The sequence below is a fragment of the Copidosoma floridanum genome, unplaced genomic scaffold (genome assembly GCF_036245765.1).
Source record: "Copidosoma floridanum isolate Cflo_tuat_1 unplaced genomic scaffold, Cflo_Japanese_pri ptg000030l, whole genome shotgun sequence".
Lineage (NCBI taxonomy): Eukaryota > Metazoa > Arthropoda > Insecta > Hymenoptera > Encyrtidae > Copidosoma > Copidosoma floridanum.
The window spans coordinates 36,695,603-36,712,256 of NW_028321907.1; the positions used below are offsets into that span (position 1 = coordinate 36,695,603).

Sequence of the window (16,654 nt, forward strand, 5' to 3'; positions counted from 1 at the left end):
TTCTTATCATTATTCTAACAACCGGTATTCTTATTATCATTATTACAATTATTATTATGATTATTGTTATTATTATTATTGTTATTATTATTATTATTATTATTATTATTATTATTATTATTGTAATTACCACCACTAATATTATAATTGTAAATTATTACGTCAGTAGCCACCGTTTTGGCTTTTAAGTAGTAGTATTAATTAATAAATCGTAACACACCAATCGTTTATTCACCCGAGCATCAATTGAATTGTTAAACGATTTTCACCGCTCTTTTTGCAACAAGTTTAGTTGAACAAACGACCGGTGTTTAGCATTAATAAATAGTAATATTCTGTCTTAATGTTAATGTTAAGTCACATTGAAATCCTGTCAAATTTCTATGTAAAAGGGAAAGGAAGGGAGTGAGCAAATAAATCTCCTTCCCATCTCTTACCGCAAAGACGAGAGTGAACCGGATGTGGGAAGTGCTAATTTCTGAGTGGCTAAACTAGAGCAGTTCTAGTCAATTGGATTTTCCGCTATTGTCATTTTTGAAAGATTTTCCCCCGGCAAGCTCTCCTGCATTATTACCGAATCAGCGCATGACCGAGGTCCGCTACTCCTTATAAAAAGGCTTGGAGGCCCCGGAAAAGTCAGTTAATTTTGTTTTTCATCCTCGAACGGTCGACTGAATAGTTAGAGTCCGCCTCTACTATCACTCAGTCCTCCACGAGCGCATAACGTTTCAAATACTTTACTCACCTCGGCTCGTACTGGTTTGCCGTGGACTTCAGTTCACATTTAAATAAAAGTAAGTGTTAAAGTTATCATACAAAATTTTTTGTATTCCTTCTTTTCCTGTTTTTACTCTTTTTCGGCCGGGTCCGTAACTAAGTTGTTTTACGAGCGCACCACTATCCACTACGGTATTGGTACCCGAAAATCATCGAAAATTAATAAGTTTGTTCTACGCGCGCACTACTATCCGCCACGGTATTGGTACCCGGGGATCATCGAAAATTGTTAAGTTTGTTTTACGAGCACACCACTGTCCGCCACGGTAGTGGTGCCATCGGAGCAACAACTAATCTGATTAAAACGAAAATCAATACTCGCGACGGTATGAGTACATCCGAGTCAGGTCACGAGTCAAATTACCATTTACTCCCACGTAACCTCTAAGAACGATACTTTTTCCCGTAACGGTGCCAGTATCATCTAGATTGCGGACGGGATACCCTTCGGTAGGCCGCTCCGGGTAAAGTCAACAAACCTTGGACGAGCCGCAAACAAGTGCATCGGAATATTGCACAGCAGTCGGTTCTAATCGGGTGAAACAATCGTAGCCCCTTTGCAAATATCTTGTCGTTAATTGGAACTACCCCTTTATCCTCGTGTCCCACTTACGTGCTCAGCGTGTATCCCGAATTATTAAGCAAAAGCTTAAACTCAAATAGTACGTCATGCCGACGTGAGACTTATATGTATGGACAAAATTTATTACCTAATGATACATCCCATGAATGTACATTGTGTTCATCTATTGTACCAATTTCAACATTAATTTAAAACGGAATAGGAATAGATCTAAGTCTTCGTGATTTAATAGGGCTTTACAAGTTGATTCATAAAATAAGTCATCTTAATGCGAAACATCTACGGTTCGTTTTAATAATAAAATAAATGTGATTTAAATTTACGTGTGTATTGGTTTTATCAACATATATACAAAATAATATAATACATACACATAAAAATTATCATACATGCTAACAAAACAAAAACTTAGCGCACCAAAAACTTTAGAAACATACATCGAAAAACCGCGATTTCATAAGCAAACTATGGATTATCATTATCATTATTATGATAATTACTTCATTGGGTGTAATCCGCAATCATCACCAGCAGTTACATATGTGAGACATGACAACATTATGTAACTGCAGGTGGTGATTGCAGATTACACCCATTGTTAAGTATTACTCTCCAAATGAAAAGATATATCTTTAGAGTTGAGGTATATCTATAGAAACGCGCTGTAGATGCATGTTGGACAACAATCTTTCGAAATGTGCTTTTTTCGCCGATAAATAATCTCAGACAGTTTAATAAAGTACGTCAAACGATTTATCTGCTTAAGCCTCCCCCAGTTTCAAAAAAAAGTTGTTTTACCACCCAGAGAAGCCAAGATATTGTTGATTTTTCAACGGCAGGCAATGTTCAAATTTTTTTTTATAAAATATAGGCATTTAAGAGTAACATATCCAAAAGCAACTGCTCACGTAAATTAACAAAGTCGAGAGAATCAAATGAAAAAATAAATGAAAATTATCTTGGCTTCCCAGGGTCGTAAGAACACTAAATTTTTCGAAGATCATTATACCATTAAACATTTGCAAAAATTGAAAAACTGTAAATGAGAAATGTAAAGTACAACTCTTAACGAATGAAGTGGGCACCTATTGGACCCTGCAGGATGGCATCCAGCCCTGATAAATAATTTACAAATAACCACTTTTTTATTAAACAATTGCGATTGCGCAAAAACGATTAAACGTACAAATTTCCTGTTTGGAGGACTTACTACACCAAACAAAAGCTATAACTTACGAGCAATTTAAGACGATTGGGATTAATTGTTGATACATTTAAAACAAATTAAGAAAACGGCCAATTTTGCAATTTGTAAGTTAACTATAAAACGGTTTCTAAACCAACGCAGCTCATTTCGTAGGTCTTTGGAACTGCTACAACTTCTTTTACAGGCACTTTGGACTACTATCAACAGGAAAAAAACTATAACCAAAAAACCACGTTTTCCCAACTTAAGTACTCTATAAAAGAATCTTCCAAATAAATTCAGTTGTCCAAATCTATGTACGTCTGATACGGACTATCCAAGGCTTCTGAATTCGTCAGCAAACCAAGTCCTGCACTTTTTTCAAATAAGGGTCCGAACGTCTTCTTTTACTTTTTTAAACCCTGTCCGGTGATGTTTTAATTGGTGCAAGAGAGAGCACTGCATAGTTACCACAGGGTCCCTGCTCTTCGATACCATTCAAAAATTCTCACACTCTCAAAAAATGTGCACCCAGTTCAACAGCTGGCCGCAGCGGGTCAACCCGATCAGTGGCGAAAAGTTGTCTTGCACTGTAGTATTGTTATTAGTAATTTCTCTACCAATCTCTGTACACGGCGAACAGTACTTGCCCGAGTAGAAATTGAAAGTGGGCGAAAACTGGGCCCAAGCTTGGCTGCCACGCTGCCCACCTTGGCCGCAGCTTGGCACCTGACTTGGCATCCCGTGGGTTTGTAATACGGCGCTGACTTGGGCGCAGCTTGTCCTGACTTGGCATGACTTTCGCCCAGTAATCGCCCACTTTTGTCTGCAGATCAGCATAATACAGAGAAGTCTATATATATGAATATAAGTATAAAAATAGTATGACGTGCACGCCCGCAGACACACATGGATATGTATGACGTGATCGCGGTAGCGCAACGGTGGAGTTGTAGTTCCATCGATCTCCGAGGTTAAGCTACATTTGGCGCAGTTAGTACTTGAATGAGTGATCGTCTGGTCACCATTCAGGTCGCGCCCTTTCACCTGTGCTCTTTTGATTCTCAAAGGTCAATTAACTGTTACTCTGACGCTTCAACGTGATCATAGATGTGACTGAGTTGGTCCAGATGTTAATATACATATATAAACATCTGGTCATAACTCAGGTGCACCGAATGCACCGATGGCTAATTAACACTATGTTTGTATAAAAATGTCATGTCTGAGCGTACGGGCAATGATGAATAAAAAAATTAAAAAAAGACATACATAGAAACTTATATGCTAATATATATCCAATATCGGTGCAGCCAAAAGTGGGCGATTAGTGGGCAAAAGTCATGCTAAGTCAGGCCAAGCTGCGCCCAAGTCAGCGCCATATTTCAAACCCACCTGCGGCCAGTGTGCCGAGATCGTTCTGAGAACTCGCGCACACTTGTGCGCAGCCGGCCTCCGATTGGCCGAGCGACTGCGCGTCGTTTGAACGTCCGAAACTCAAAGACACAGCGCTCAAAGCCCGAACACATAAAACCCAAATGCCTAATCCCCAGCGACCCAGTGCGCTTACTTGGCCGCACTTTTTTTTATTTATTAATTACCAAAATCCCAAGCAGCTAATCCCCAGCGACCCAATGGGATCACATACCACGATTTATTATTAATTTGAATATCAAATCGATTTCGGTTGATATAAAAAATTAACAACAAAGAAAAGGAAGTCTCAGCATAATCTGGAGTAGGCCGAACTTACTGAATCATAACGACTCCGCACACTTAAAAGCTTTGCTTCCTAAAGAAAAGGAAAGTTAAACATCTGAGTAAATACCATTTATACTAAATTGAGAATAAAATGTAAATAACACAAGTAAAGGGTAAGCTACGGTTGATACTATCAACATATGGAAGTTTGTAATCCCTTATGTCGTGTAGTGCACTAGCTCAATTAGTTACGGAGTATATTTTGGAACCAGAAATTGAGAGTTCGAGACTTAAAATTTTTTTTTTTTTTCTTTATTTTTTACTGTGTTTGTAAATACATTCAGATATTTCTTCATATATTAGTCACTACATACAAACACGCATGCATAATAATCTAATTCGAGTAACGCAATAACTTCTGTTCGCACATTTTAAAAAAAAATCTTCTTTTATTTAAACTTGAAGGAATTTAATCATCGCTAGCTAACCAATACGTTCATTACCTGCACTTTTGTTTATTTAATAAATAAACAAAGGTTTAAGCAGCTAACACCCGATTACTCAAAGCTATCGCTTGGCCAAACATTCATTTCTTTATTTATTAATCATTTAACATTTCAAGAGTCTTAGCCTAAGTAAGTTGAAGCGCTCGCTTGTGTGCGCTTTCATTTATTTGCGAAGTATGTTACATTTCGAGAGCGTATTCTACTGTCAAGTAATTCGAAGCGCTTCCTTGGCCACAGTATTAGTTATTTATTAAGTATTGATCGTTTCAGGGGCTTATCCCAAGAAATTTGAATTCCTCGATTGTGTCCGCTTTTATTTATTAAGTAAATACACTCATTTATATAATGAACTAAACAACAAGTATAACTAAATATAAAAAGCCTTATATAATTATAAAATAATTTTAGAACTGTTCTTATGTTTGCTTATGTTTCTTTTTGGTTGCTACTTTTTTAATTTTTTTCTTTATTAGACAGGTTTCCACACCACCGAAGAAGTACCGTCTATGGTGCGTTGTATTTTTTATTGAAACTATTGTGTTTTTTGCCAAAGTATCTAAAGAGTAATAATGTTTTGACATTTTTTTAGAATACATAACATGTCATATTTTTAGTTTAAAAAATAATTTAATTTAGTTAACTTACACATTAGTTTCAACTGTGGACTTCCCTCGCCAAGAGACCTTTTTTTGACTAATCCATCTTATTTCTAATTCTTTGGTAATGTTACTTTAATTTGGTATTAATACTCTCATCCTCAGTCAGTAAAGTTTACGATCTAGCAATAATTTTCTAATTAAAAAGATCTCTAAGCCCTAAACAACTTAAACTTACTGCAAGAATACTGTCTCTAGTATCAAATCAGAATTTATTGAAACAAAATATATAGCTAAGTTAGTCGAAAATTTACTTGGAGTACATATTAGCACTGTTAAATTTATTGAAATGGTTTTCCGTTAACGCTAAGTTTTCGCAATTAATATTATACGCCTTTCCGTACGATATCAAAAAGCATCGCGCATTAAGTAAAGGGATACTAGTTTGATTACTTTTGTCATCCTTAATTTCATTTACAGCAGAAAAAGTTCGCTCAGGTTCCACGTTTGAGTGAGGTATAGCGAAAATTAATTTAACTAAAGATGTTAACGCGGGATAAAGACATTCGTTTGCCTGATTCTTTAAGTTTATGATTTTACTCCAAAAAGTTTCCGTATCGAAATTCATTGATAAATTTTTTTCCTGCTCGTTAAACTTTGTATGAATATCTTGCCACTCATTAGCAACAGTTTCGGCATCTAAAAATGGAAAATACTTCAAAATAATATTTAAATTTGGATATCGTTGTCGTTCCGTTTTATTTAACACTACTTGTGGATTAAGAAAATCTAAATGTTTGAAAATATCGTCGTTTTGAAGAACACGCTTTTTGATCTCATGAAAACCGCGAATGTAAAAATTTTTGCAATTACTCCGTAAATTTTTGACTTCCTCTTTTGTTAATTTTTTTTCTATTTCCGAGCATAAGGGTCCTGTATAGATTTTTTCCAAGGAAATCAGATTTTCCATTACATCAAAATTTGGTAAAAAGATATCTTCTATTACGTTTCCATTTATGAAATTTGTTGCAAGTTGTATTAATAATCTTTTGATGGATTCATTAATCTGGTGTGTTTTATAAGCCTTCGATTGATAGGCTGCATTAAAAGAGTTCAAGAAATTAAGGTTGAAATGTAAAAAACTTACGTAGGCTTCAACAGTATTATTTTGCAGTAAAATTAAAATTTTTTCCGCGTTCGATTCAGGCCCATTTTTTTCACGCGACAGACATGTTTTTTCAAAAACTTTTATCGAAAAAAAAGCAATTAAAGCTGGCCACATAGAAAGAAGACGATCGTAACATTTAAAAGCTTTGAGCCATCGCGTTCCCGAAAATTTAAGAGCTTTGTTATCAGGCAAATTCAAGTATTCTAAATTTTCCGACAGTTCCGCGGTGCGTTTTGGACTAGAGGATAAATAAGAGTACACTGAGCGAGCAAGTTCTTCTATTTCTTTAGGAAGCATACTACAACAATTTTTTGCCACTATCGCGGCCGAGTGACGCATACAATTCCGGACAATTAAATTAGGAACATAATCCCGAAGATATTTTTGATAACTGTTTTGTTTGCCGACCATTACACTAGCGTTATCGCACGAAAGAGCAACTATATTTTTAATGTTTACAGAATTATCGTCAAGGAATTTTATAAACACGCGAAACAACTCTTGTGCACTACCTTTCTGAGCGTCGATTTCAATTAATTGCAAAAGTTGTTGGACAACCGAATTTTTTTGCGGTGAAAAATATTGTACACAAACACAAAGCAATTTTTTATTACTAATGTCGGTGCTTTCGTCAATAAGAACCGAGTAATAAGAATTATTTAAAATACTTGTTAAATTTTCAAACTCATTTCTATAAAAAACGTTATTAATGACTTTTGCACATTTATCTTCTTTTATACAAATATTACATTTTTCACGGCTTGAAAATCCTCGACAAGATTATTAATAAAAGGAATTCAATTATTTACCATTCGAACACTGACGGGGTTTTGCGCAATGAACATCGATACGCGCTCTTCCAAGGCATGAATTCTATCTTGAAAAGGTAGTCCTTCATTAACAACTGTTACGATGGTACCTGAGTCGATCGCAGCGCTTAAATTATATATAAATTTCTTGGGATAAGCCCCCGGATGATTAATAAATAAATAAATAAATGTTTGGCCAAGCGATAGCTTTGAGTAATTGGGTGTGAGCTGCCTAAAGCTTTGTTTATTTATTAAATAAACAAAAGTGCAGGCAATGAACGTATTCGTTAGCTAGCGATGATTAAATTCCTTCAAGTTTAGATTAAAGAAGATTTTTTTTTAAAATGTGTGAACAGAAGTTATTGCATTACTCGAATTAGATTATTATACATGCGTGTTTGTATAAAGTGACTAATATATGAAGAAATATCTGAATGTATTTACAAACACAGTAAAAAATGAAGAAAAAAAAAAAAATTTTAAGTCTCGAACTCACAATTTCTGGTTCCAAAATATACTCCGTAACTAATTGAGCTAGTGCACTACACGACATAAGGGATTACAAACTTCCATATGTTGATAGTATCAACCGTAGCTTACCCTTTACTTGTGTTATTTACATTTTATTCCTAATTTAGTATAAATGGTACTTACTTAGATGTTAAACTTTCCTTTCCTTTAGAAAGCAAAGCTTTTAAGTGTGTGGAGTCGTAATGATTCAGTAAGTTCGGCCTACTACAGATTATGCTGAGACTTCCTTTTCTTTGTTATTAATTTTTTATATCAACCGAAATTATTTTAGTATTCAAATTAATAATAAATCGTGGTATGTGATCCCATTAGGTCGTTGGGGATTAGCCACTTGAGATTTTTCTTACCAATAATTTAAAAAAAGTGCGGCCAAGTAAGCGTATCGATGTTCATTGCGCAAAACCCCGTCAGTGTTCGAATGGTAAATAATTGAATCCCTTTTATTAATAATCTTGTCGAGGATTTTCAAGCCGTCAAAAATGTAATATTTGTATAAAAGAAGATAAATGTGCAAAAGTCATTAATAACGTTTTTTATAGAAATGAGTTTGAAAATTTAACAAGTATTTTAAATAATTCTTATTACTCGGTTCTTATTGACGAAAGCACCGACATTAGTAATAAAAAATTGCTTTGTGTTTGTGTACAATATTTTTCACCGCAAAAAAATTCGGTTGTCCAACAACTTTTGCAATTAATTGAAATCGACGCTCAGAAAGGTAGTGCACAAGAGTTGTTTCGCGTGTTTATAAAATTCCTTGACGATAATTCTGTAAACATTAAAAATATAGTTGCTCTTTCGTGCGATAACGCTAGTGTAATGGTCGGCAAACAAAACAGTTATCAAAAATATCTTCGGGATTATGTTCCTAATTTAATTGTCCGGAATTGTATGCGTCACTCGGCCGCGATAGTGGCAAAAAATTGTTGTAGTATGCTTCCTAAAGAAATAGAAGAACTTGCTCGCTCAGTGTACTCTTATTTATCCTCTAGTCCAAAACGCACCGCGGAACTGTCGGAAAATTTAGAATACTTGAATTTGCCTGATAACAAAGCTCTTAAATTTTCGGGAACGCGATGGCTCAAAGCTTTTAAATGTTACGATCGTCTTCTTTCTATGTGGCCAGCTTTAATTGCTTTTTTTTCGATAAAAGTTTTTGAAAAAACATGTCTGTCGCGTGAAAAAAATGGGCCTGAATCGAACGCGGAAAAAATTTTAATTTTACTGCAAAATAATACTGTTGAAGCCTACGTAAGTTTTTTACATTTCAACCTTAATTTCTTGAACTCTTTTAATGCAGCCTATCAATCGAAGGCTTATAAAACACACCAGATTAATGAATCCATCAAAAGATTATTAATACAACTTGCAACAAATTTCATAAATGGAAACGTAATAGAAGATATCTTTTTACCAAATTTTGATGTAATGGAAAATCTGATTTCCTTGGAAAAAATCTATACAGGACCCTTATGCTCGGAAATAGAAAAAAAATTAACAAAAGAGGAAGTCAAAAATTTACGGAGTAATTGCAAAAATTTTTACATTCGCGGTTTTCATGAGATCAAAAAGCGTGTTCTTCAAAACGACGATATTTTCAAACATTTAGATTTTCTTAATCCACAAGTAGTGTTAAATAAAACGGAACGACAACGATATCCAAATTTAAATATTATTTTGAAGTATTTTCCATTTTTAGATGCCGAAACTGTTGCTAATGAGTGGCAAGATATTCATACAAAGTTTAACGAGCAGGAAAAAAATTTATCAATGAATTTCGATACGGAAACTTTTTGGAGTAAAATCATAAACTTAAAGAATCAGGCAAACGAATGTCTTTATCCCGCGTTAACATCTTTAGTTAAATTAATTTTCGCTATACCTCACTCAAACGTGGAACCTGAGCGAACTTTTTCTGCTGTAAATGAAATTAAGGATGACAAAAGTAATCAAACTAGTATCCCTTTACTTAATGCGCGATGCTTTTTGATATCGTACGGAAAGGCGTATAATATTAATTGCGAAAACTTAGCGTTAACGGAAAACCATTTCAATAAATTTAACAGTGCTAATATGTACTCCAAGTAAATTTTCGACTAACTTAGCTATATATTTTGTTTCAATAAATTCTGATTTGATACTAGAGACAGTATTCTTGCAGTAAGTTTAAGTTGTTTAGGGCTTAGAGATCTTTTTAATTAGAAAATTATTGCTAGATCGTAAACTTTACTGACTGAGGATGAGAGTATTAATACCAAATTAAAGTAACATTACCAAAGAATTAGAAATAAGATGGATTAGTCAAAAAAAGGTCTCTTGGCGAGGGAAGTCCACAGTTGAAACTAATGTGTAAGTTAACTAAATTAAATTATTTTTTAAACTAAAAATATGACATGTTATGTATTCTAAAAAAATGTCAAAACATTATTACTCTTTAGATACTTTGGCAAAAAACACAATAGTTTCAATAAAAAATACAACGCACCATAGACGGTACTTCTTCGGTGGTGTGGAAACCTGTCTAATAAAGAAAAAAATTAAAAAAGTAGCAACCAAAAAGAAACATAAGCAAACATAAGAACAGTTCTAAAATTATTTTATAATTATATAAGGCTTTTTATATTTAGTTATACTTGTTGTTTAGTTCATTATATAAATGAGTGTATTTACTTAATAAATAAAAGCGGACACAATCGAGGAATTCAAATTTCTTGGGATAAGCCCCTGAAACGATCAATACTTAATAAATAACTAATACTGTGGCCAAGGAAGCGCTTCGAATTACTTGACAGTAGAATACGCTCTCGAAATGTAACATACTTCGCAAATAAATGAAAGCGCACACAAGCGAGCGCTTCAACTTACTTAGGCTAAGACTCTTGAAATGTTAAATGATTAATAAATAAAGAAATGAATGTTTGGCCAAGCGATAGCTTTGAGTAATCGGGTGTTAGCTGCTTAAACCTTTGTTTATTTATTAAATAAACAAAAGTGCAGGTAATGAACGTATTGGTTAGCTAGCGATGATTAAATTCCTTCAAGTTTAAATAAAAGAAGATTTTTTTTTAAAATGTGCGAACAGAAGTTATTGCGTTACTCGAATTAGATTATTATGCATGCGTGTTTGTATGTAGTGACTAATATATGAAGAAATATCTGAATGTATTTACAAACACAGTAAAAAATAAAGAAAAAAAAAAAAAATTTTAAGTCTCGAACTCTCAATTTCTGGTTCCAAAATATACTCCGTAACTAATTGAGCTAGTGCACTACACGACATAAGGGATTACAAACTTCCATATGTTGATAGTATCAACCGTAGCTTACCCTTTACTTGTGTTATTTACATTTTATTCTCAATTTAGTATAAATGGTATTTACTCAGATGTTTAACTTTCCTTTTCTTTAGGAAGCAAAGCTTTTAAGTGTGCGGAGTCGTTATGATTCAGTAAGTTCGGCCTACTCCAGATTATGCTGAGACTTCCTTTTCTTTGTTGTTAATTTTTTATATCAACCGAAATCGATTTGATATTCAAATTAATAATAAATCGTGGTATGTGATCCCATTGGGTCGCTGGGGATTAGCTGCTTGGGATTTTGGTAATTAATAAATAAAAAAAAGTGCGGCCAAGTAAGCGCACTGGGTCGCTGGGGATTAGGCATTTGGGTTTTATGTGTTCGGGCTTTGAGCGCTGTGTCTTTGAGTTTCGGACGTTCAAACGACGCGCAGTCGCTCGGCCAATCGGAGGCCGGCTGCGCACAAGTGTGCGCGAGTTCTCAGAACGATCTTGGCACACTGCCTGCGGCCAGGCTTGGTTGCTTGATTTAAACCATATGTGTACGGTGCTGAAGCACAAGTAGAAGAAGACACAACGTCGAACGTGGGTATCTATCTCTCTCACACATTCTTATCTTTGGCAATGAGCGAGAGACGAATATCCTCGTTTGATGTTGTGTCTTCTTCTACTTGTGCTTCAGCGCTGTACACAAGAATGAGCAGTCTACTTTTCTTATATGTCAATGATTTGGACCATGTGTTTAAGCTGGGCTGCCCACTTTTATTTCCACTCGGATAATAGTCACTGTTTAAAAATTCTAAGATACCTTTGGTTGCCTCATAGTCCGGGGCCGATCAGACATTCACCGGGGAAAATTGTTCGGATGAAAATTTTTGATGCCATCTCGTTCGAAATGTGTCACTATACCTAAAAGTGCATGTTGCCAGATCAAAATATGGTCACAATTTGTTTAAACAATTTTTTTATCAACAATTTTGTCAAAGTGGTTTTTTTCGTCTAAAAATATATTTTCATATTCTTTGGCTTATTTGGGACAAAAAACTAATCGGGATGTATGTACCTAAACCCCACAGTTTTTGAGTAAAAAATTCTTGAAAATTGAAAATAGGCGAAATTGGCTATTTTCAGCGCTTAAAAACTTTATGAAAATATCATTTTATTTTTGTAGAAAAAATTTTTATAAATACTTTGATACGTATTCAACAATGTCCTGGGAGTATATTTCCTTGTTTTTCAGTTTAAGCCCTTGTTTTCTTGATTTGAAGAAAGTCGTTTCCACGCGCACTAGCGAGGCGCACTTTACCACGTATATATCTATATGTATGGTTATGCTTGCACTCGCGCGTTGCGGACAAGTTATATAGTAAATTGCGACGCAACTTGTTTGGGCAAGAAAGTATTATGCTTATATTTTTTTGTCAGTTTTACTGTAGTATTTGAAAGTATTAGACTGTATAAAGTTCGTGATTGTTCTATGAATGAGAGAATTTTATAAATGAATGTTTCATAGACAAAAATAAGAGAGTTTTCGATCGCCTTTCGAAGGTAGTAGTAAAAAATTTTAATCATTCTGAAAAATCTAAAACTGTTAATAAATATGATAAAAAAATTCAAGATACTAAAGAACTCGTAGATATACAAGAGTATGTTGTGCTTTTAATTCATAGAGATTTTAACATCACTGAAGTGGCTAGGTATGAACTGCTTGACTATCCCAAAGCTCTTGCAGATGCTGATGGTGTCTTTAAAAAATCAACAAAATCGGATCTTATGGATGAAATAGAAAAAAAAACTGAATGTGCTCAAAATATTGCTACTATAAATTCTTCTTTGAATCCTAAAATACAAATTTTTGATGGGATGGTAATTGTCCATTTATTACAGTTAAATAGGTTTTCAACAATTGATGAATTCGCTTCTGCCTTTTTTCATTATTTTGTTTCATTTTTTAAGCAATCCACAGTTTCACGAATTGATGTTGTGTTTGATAGGTACGATAATCTTGGTGTGAAACATCTAGAAAGCTTATTGAGAGCAAAAAATTGTCAAATATCGGAGGTAGTAATTCAACATCCTAACACTAAAATACCGAACGATATTAAAATACTCCTAACGAATCCAAAAAATAAGTAAGAATTAGTCAAATTTTTATGTGAAAATAGTTTTAGGCATGGTTAAATGTTATGACTACTTATTAGAACTTGCCCGCAACGCGCGAGTGCAAGCATAACCATACATATAGATATATACGTGGTAAAGTGCGCCTCGCTAGTGCGCGTGGAAACGACTTTCTTCAAATCAAGAAAACAAGGGCTTAAACTGAAAAACAAGGAAATATACTTCCAGGACATTGTTGAATACGTATCAAAATATTTAAAAAAAATTTTTTCCATATAAATAAATTGATATTTTCACATAGTTTTTAAGGTGGCTCCAGTGGCTTCAATGTTAAAATTATAAATAACCCAACCGAGGTTAATAAAATTGAATTATATTCTTTGAATTCCCATCTTTCTATTCGTATAAAAAAAAATTAAGGTTGACGATGAAAATTGTAAGAAACCATGCTTACAAAATCGTAGTTTGAAGACGGGTTAGATAGGAAATGCAAGCTTACGCGATATACAACCTACTGCTGCACTTATATAAATAACCCGTAAGGTGTAAAAAATATACTATCTTGTATATAGTATTACGCAGTTTTCGATGACATGAGAAAAGTGTCTTGTTATCGAACAAAATCTTTAAATAATCGGAGACTAAGTATACAGTTGCGAGCATAGAGGTATAAGAATAGAGGGGAAAAGCGCTATACTAGCCCATTAGCGGCAGCGACAGCATAACTCAGTGTAACGGGGCATCTGTCCTTGTTGCCAAAGCCACGTTATTGGCTACTTCTTCGTCCTGAATCCTACAGTTGATTCAATCTCATGTATGACTCGACCAATAACATAACTGCCAGACAAAGACAGATGCCTCGTTACGTAGCGAATTCTGCTGTCGCATATCACGCCCCCTTTTCTCCTCTATTCTTATACCTCTATGGTTGCGAGTGCAAGTCAGCTCTCAGCTGTCTGCATTCTGCAGAGTACATATATATATAGGTATAACTACAGCTGAGCAATGTTGCCACATTCTTGAACTTAGGAGCGTACCGTAACAGTTCATCAATTACGGCACCATAAAGCGCTGAAAATAGCCAATTTTGCCTATTTTGAAATTTCAAGAATTTTTTACTCGAAAAATGTGGGGTTTAGGTATGTACATCCCAGTTAGTTTTTTGTTCCAAATGAGCCAAAGAATATGAAAATTTTTTTTTTAGACGAAAAAAACCACTTTGACAAAATTGTTGATAAAAAAATTGTTTAAACAAATTGTGACCACATTTCGATCTGGCAACATGCACTATTAGGTACAGTGGCACTTTTTGAACGAGATGGCATCAAAAATTTTCATCCGAACAATTTTCCCCGGTGAATGTCTGATCGGCCCCAGACAATCAGATTAAAAATGTCACACTGAACCGAGAGTTTAAAAATCAACAGTTAGGAAAAAATAGTTTTTGTTTCATATAAGTGGATTATTACAATGGGAGTTGAATAAAAGAATTCAATGGCTACAAGGATTATTGCAATTGCCACCATGATAAATAACACTGTTACTATTTTTATAATCTACTTTTTTTTTTTTTTTTGTTACTACTGCTGCTCACAATTTTTTTTGTTTAATGCCATTAACTTTTTTTAACTACTGTAAGTATTTCAACAACTATTACTAATAAAACTACAATTTTGCTTAACTTCTAATGCAGTAAGTAAGAACAACTATGTAAAGAGATAAGAACTCTAAAATCCAATCATCGTCATGTGGTTTGTATATGAAATTTAGGAAATTAATAAAAAAAATAGTAAAGGTTTTTATTAATTGGTTGTAGCAAAATTTATTCTTTAATCTTGTCAGTACCGTATAAAGAATACATCCTTGTAAATAATAATGCACTGAGTCTATTTGCACAAAATCCATGTTAATAAATAGATTTTGTACAGTAGAAATATTACCAGGAATAGTGTAAGACTGGTATCATTGTTACTCAATTACATAATAATAAAAATAACAATAATAACAGTAGTAATGAAAATAAAATACAGTTACAACACAAGATTCTAAGAGAGCACGTTCAATTGACACGAGATATCCTACAATACCTGTATAGTACCCTTTTTTGTTTTTATATTAGAGTGTACTAACCTCACAGGAGTATGTACACTAAGTACTAACAACAATATTTTAACACTTTGAAGCAGAAAATTAAGAAAGTATTTAGAATTCTTGAAAAAAAAGAAAATTTATAACTTTGTGTTTAGGCAGCAAAGATTTGTTTATAATTACCGTAAGCTTTTCTCTACGCTTTTCAGCAAAATTTTTTTTTGGTTTATATCGTCGATGTCTTCCCATTTCTTGATAACTTCGATAAGGCAACTAATTCTTATTTAAGAATACTGAAGTCATGAAACGATTGCAAAATGCGACACGGATAAAACGCCGTCTATACATGGAAGGACAAACTAAGGGTGCAGTCCCAGGTTACGACATAAGGATAAGAATTTATCATAAGATTCGTTCGCTTATCGGGCCTTACCATTGGCTCTGTTCGGAAATGATGCGTTGGTTAAGTTTTTGATTGGTACCTACCCCCACCCTGCCTTAACTAACTGACCGTGCGTTCGCACATGTAAACAATAGTTAATCAGCTGGTCACGTTTTGGCGCACTTTGAGCGCTTTCAAGTCCTCTCTTTAACCTTAAAAGCGCTTAAAGTGCGCCAAAATGTGATCAGCTGATTAACTATTGTTTACATGTGCGAACGCACGGTCAGTTAGTTAAGATAGTAGTCGAGCACTCTACAGTGCGTGCCATAATGCGCTGTAGCGTATGCGTATACTATATATATCGCTTCGACAACTATCTCGAAAAATGACAACGTTGTAGGAGCGAATTTCACTGAATTTATCAACTTTGCAAAGCTCGAACAACAAAACTATACCGCTGAGCCCTTTTAAATTGGAACCACAGTTGCTCAATAATGTAAATTATATCATACTATTTTTTACGAAACATTGTAAGTAGCGTTTTAGAAATATAAGCAATTTCGTTCACAAATCGACCCCCAATCCGGCGCTTTCCTGTACCTCCTGTGTTAAAAGTTCAACATGAAAACTTTAATACCTCCAAAACTATATCGCGAAGCCTCTTCAAATTTTGGCTCATGATAAATAATAGCAATCTTAAGGCACACACAAAATTTTAGAAAAATCGTAAGAAAAGTGTTTTTGATCGACTACTACCTTAAGCCAAGGTGGGGGTAAGGTAAAGTACCCTCTATTCGGACACATAATTTTAGGTAATCCACTATTTCTAAATTCACAAAGAAATAAGCTGTTTTTGTGTCAAGAAAGTGAGCTTTGAGCAATCAAAGTTCCCGCCTTATTGCTCACACAT

At 34.3% G+C, this 16,654-nt stretch overlaps 1 protein-coding gene across 1 annotated transcript in view; it reads right to left on the bottom strand.

Moving 5' to 3' along the window:
• Window positions 1–15,722, bottom strand: part of Nsun2 (tRNA (cytosine(34)-C(5))-methyltransferase Nsun2) — a 410,807-nt gene extending 395,085 nt beyond the window's left edge. Inside the window, exon 1 of the mRNA XM_089596349.1 lies at window positions 15,546–15,722. Within this exon, the coding sequence (XP_089452475.1) occupies window positions 15,546–15,611 (66 nt within the window). The 5' untranslated portion in view covers window positions 15,612–15,722. The remainder of the gene's footprint in view (window positions 1–15,545) is intronic.
• Window positions 15,723–16,654: the final 932 nt, after the last annotated feature.